Source organism: Sinocyclocheilus rhinocerous, unplaced genomic scaffold (assembly GCF_001515625.1).
Source record: "Sinocyclocheilus rhinocerous isolate Xijiao unplaced genomic scaffold, SAMN03320098_v1.1 scaffold5764, whole genome shotgun sequence".
Classification (NCBI taxonomy): Eukaryota; Metazoa; Chordata; class Actinopteri; order Cypriniformes; family Cyprinidae; genus Sinocyclocheilus; species Sinocyclocheilus rhinocerous.
In genome coordinates, this window is record NW_015637579.1 from 6,766 (window position 1) to 9,320 (window position 2,555).

Here is a 2,555-nt window from a genome sequence, read left to right on the forward strand (position 1 = left end):
ATGGCCAAGCAAAGCGCATGACACTGACAAGGTACGCGATACAGTACGAGACCAAACGCGATTTACTTTTTAATGTAACAAGCTACTCATGTGGACTCCTCGTGAAATATTTAATGCTGAACAAAAATAAAATAAACAAATGGCACAAACACATGGCATACAGAACATATACAAACTTGCTTAGTTCTTGTAAATATCCAGTAAGGATCCATCATCTTTTTTCTTTAAGATAGCTGAAGCTTTAGGCTCCTGCTCACAAAAAATCCTGCAACTAACATATAATTCCAGTTTCTACACTCTATACCCTACACATGACTTACAATTATTAGCTAACAGGGAAACTGGTGCCGAATATCCTTTAATAAACGAACAAGTAATCCTTCCTTATGCTTGTTTCCAAGCCAGTAGGTCCATTCTATAACTGCAAGATGCTCTTTCAAAAGCTTGGCAGTTCGGTTTCCCCTCAATCGCCAAATTATCGATTTGTATGTTAACCATGCCCTCTCCAAGTGCTGAGTGTGAGCTCCACTAACAGGATCAACAAACCACCTTGAATTATTCACGGTGAAATGCCTGTAGCCCAAGTTGGTGAGAGCACCCCTATATGCTCTCCACTCATCACTAAGCATTAAAGTCCCAGGCCTCACATGCTTCACAACTAAGGGAATCAGATGGTGGCGGGACCTCTTCTTGACCAGCCTCAGAATAGGTCTTCGATGCTTTTCTTTTACTCCAAGCATCCCAAAAACCCACTTTTTGCGTCTCCAGGTGCTGGATATTCTCCCACGAGCATACTGTAAAAAACAACATATTTTCATAACAACTGACACTTCAATTCACCATTGTGAATTGTCATATTAGTCATATAGCCTGACCCTAAGGGCCCTATTTTCATTTCTATTTCTATTCATTCTATTCATATTGGATCAATGCGTCATGTACAGCCAGTCACAAGCACAGTAACATTTTATATACTTGATTTTTAAATTCTTAATTTAAAACATAAGTAACATAAATAACACAAAAAATGCGGCCCCAGTTCTGACCAGCATACTATTTGCAATTTAGTTGGCAAATAGGAAGCTGGGGCTGATATTGTTACACATTCTAGTAGCAGAATGCAGCACAAACAAAGCAAGATAGTTTAAACTTAATCCATACATTTACATTTACGTTTACATTACATTTAGTCATTTAGCAGACACTTTTATCCAAAGCGACTTACAAATGAGGACAATGGAAGCAATCAAAATCAACAAAAGGACAATGATATACAAGTGCTATAACAAGTCTCAGTTAGCTTAACGCAGTACACGTAAAAAGGTTTTTATTGTTATATAATAAATATATATATTGTTGTTATATAATAAATAAAAAGAAAACAGATAGAGTAGATAAAGAAAAGAGCAAGTTTTTTTTAATTGTATAATAAATAAAAAGAAGTATTCTTACAGAATACCTTTCGTTTATGGTGGAAGTTGCTCTCATCGATGACAACAAACTCCATTTCACCTCCAAGGCGTTGTCCTGCTTTGTTTTCATATTGCCTCATTGCATGTCGGCACACTCTTCTTACACAGGATGACATCTTTGAGAGTGTTGCTGAGCTTTTAGCTATGCCATCTGTCTTCATATCAACCTGCGTCATTCGCAAGCCTTGAGAAAACCTGATAAAGAAGCAAATTTACTTGAATATTAAATATTTACCAAGCAGCATAGAAAGCATAGACATGTTATAGACTAAGAAAATATTGCAGGGCTTTGTGGGTTAAAGAACCAAAGCCTTCCAAATCTATGTGCCTACACTGTAAGAAACTGACTGTGAAATTCACAGTAATTAACTGGCAGCAAGTGACAAGTAACTTACTGTACAAAAATCACAGTAATTAACCGACAGCAAGTGACAAGTAACTTACTGTAGAAAAGAACTACAGTAATTTACTGGCAGCTAGTTACAAGTAACTTACTGCAGAAGAAATAACCATATTTTCGCTGTTTTCATTTACAGTAGCAACCATGTAACTGTAAAGATAGGTTCCGTGCTGTTTAGTTATATAGATTCAGCCCAAATAAAAAATAAAAATAAAATAAATAATGCATGTTGCATGATTTAAATATTAATATTAATTTATCAACAGTCACAGTTAACTGCTCATCATTATAACAAGCTTCATTAATCATTCTTCACTTATTGCTGGATGTGTTGAAAACAAGAAAATCTTGATGACCTTCTGGTCATTTTTTTAATTTTTATTAAAGAATACATTTGCTTCCTGTATTCTCTATTCAAACCTAAAATGTAATTGAATTACAGTGAGGTCAAATCAAATGCAGTCATTGGCTGGAAACCCACTACTGTGTTTTCCTTCCCTATCCCAGTGGCTGGGTTTCGGAAAACCCTAGTGTATGGCAGTATGGTAAAATCACGTTCTGGGGAGTGAATTCATGATTATGATTCTGAAGTTAAAATAATATGATAATAATTAAAAGTTTGTATGAAGCAGTATAATGGGCTGTTTTTGTACAGGTAAAATAACTGGAAGCGAAAGACACCA

The 2,555-nt window shown here is 35.6% G+C and overlaps 1 protein-coding gene across 1 annotated transcript in view; it reads right to left on the minus strand.

Moving 5' to 3' along the window:
• Positions 1 to 329: 329 nt before the first annotated feature.
• LOC107749084 (uncharacterized) overlaps positions 330 to 2,555 on the minus strand; it is a 3,473-nt gene continuing 1,247 nt past the window's right edge. Inside the window, exons 2-3 of the mRNA XM_016564131.1 lie at positions 1,460 to 1,667; positions 330 to 794 (exon numbers count right to left, since the gene is read on the minus strand). Coding sequence (XP_016419617.1) covers positions 330 to 794; positions 1,460 to 1,667 — 673 coding nt within the window. The remainder of the gene's footprint in view (positions 795 to 1,459; positions 1,668 to 2,555) is intronic.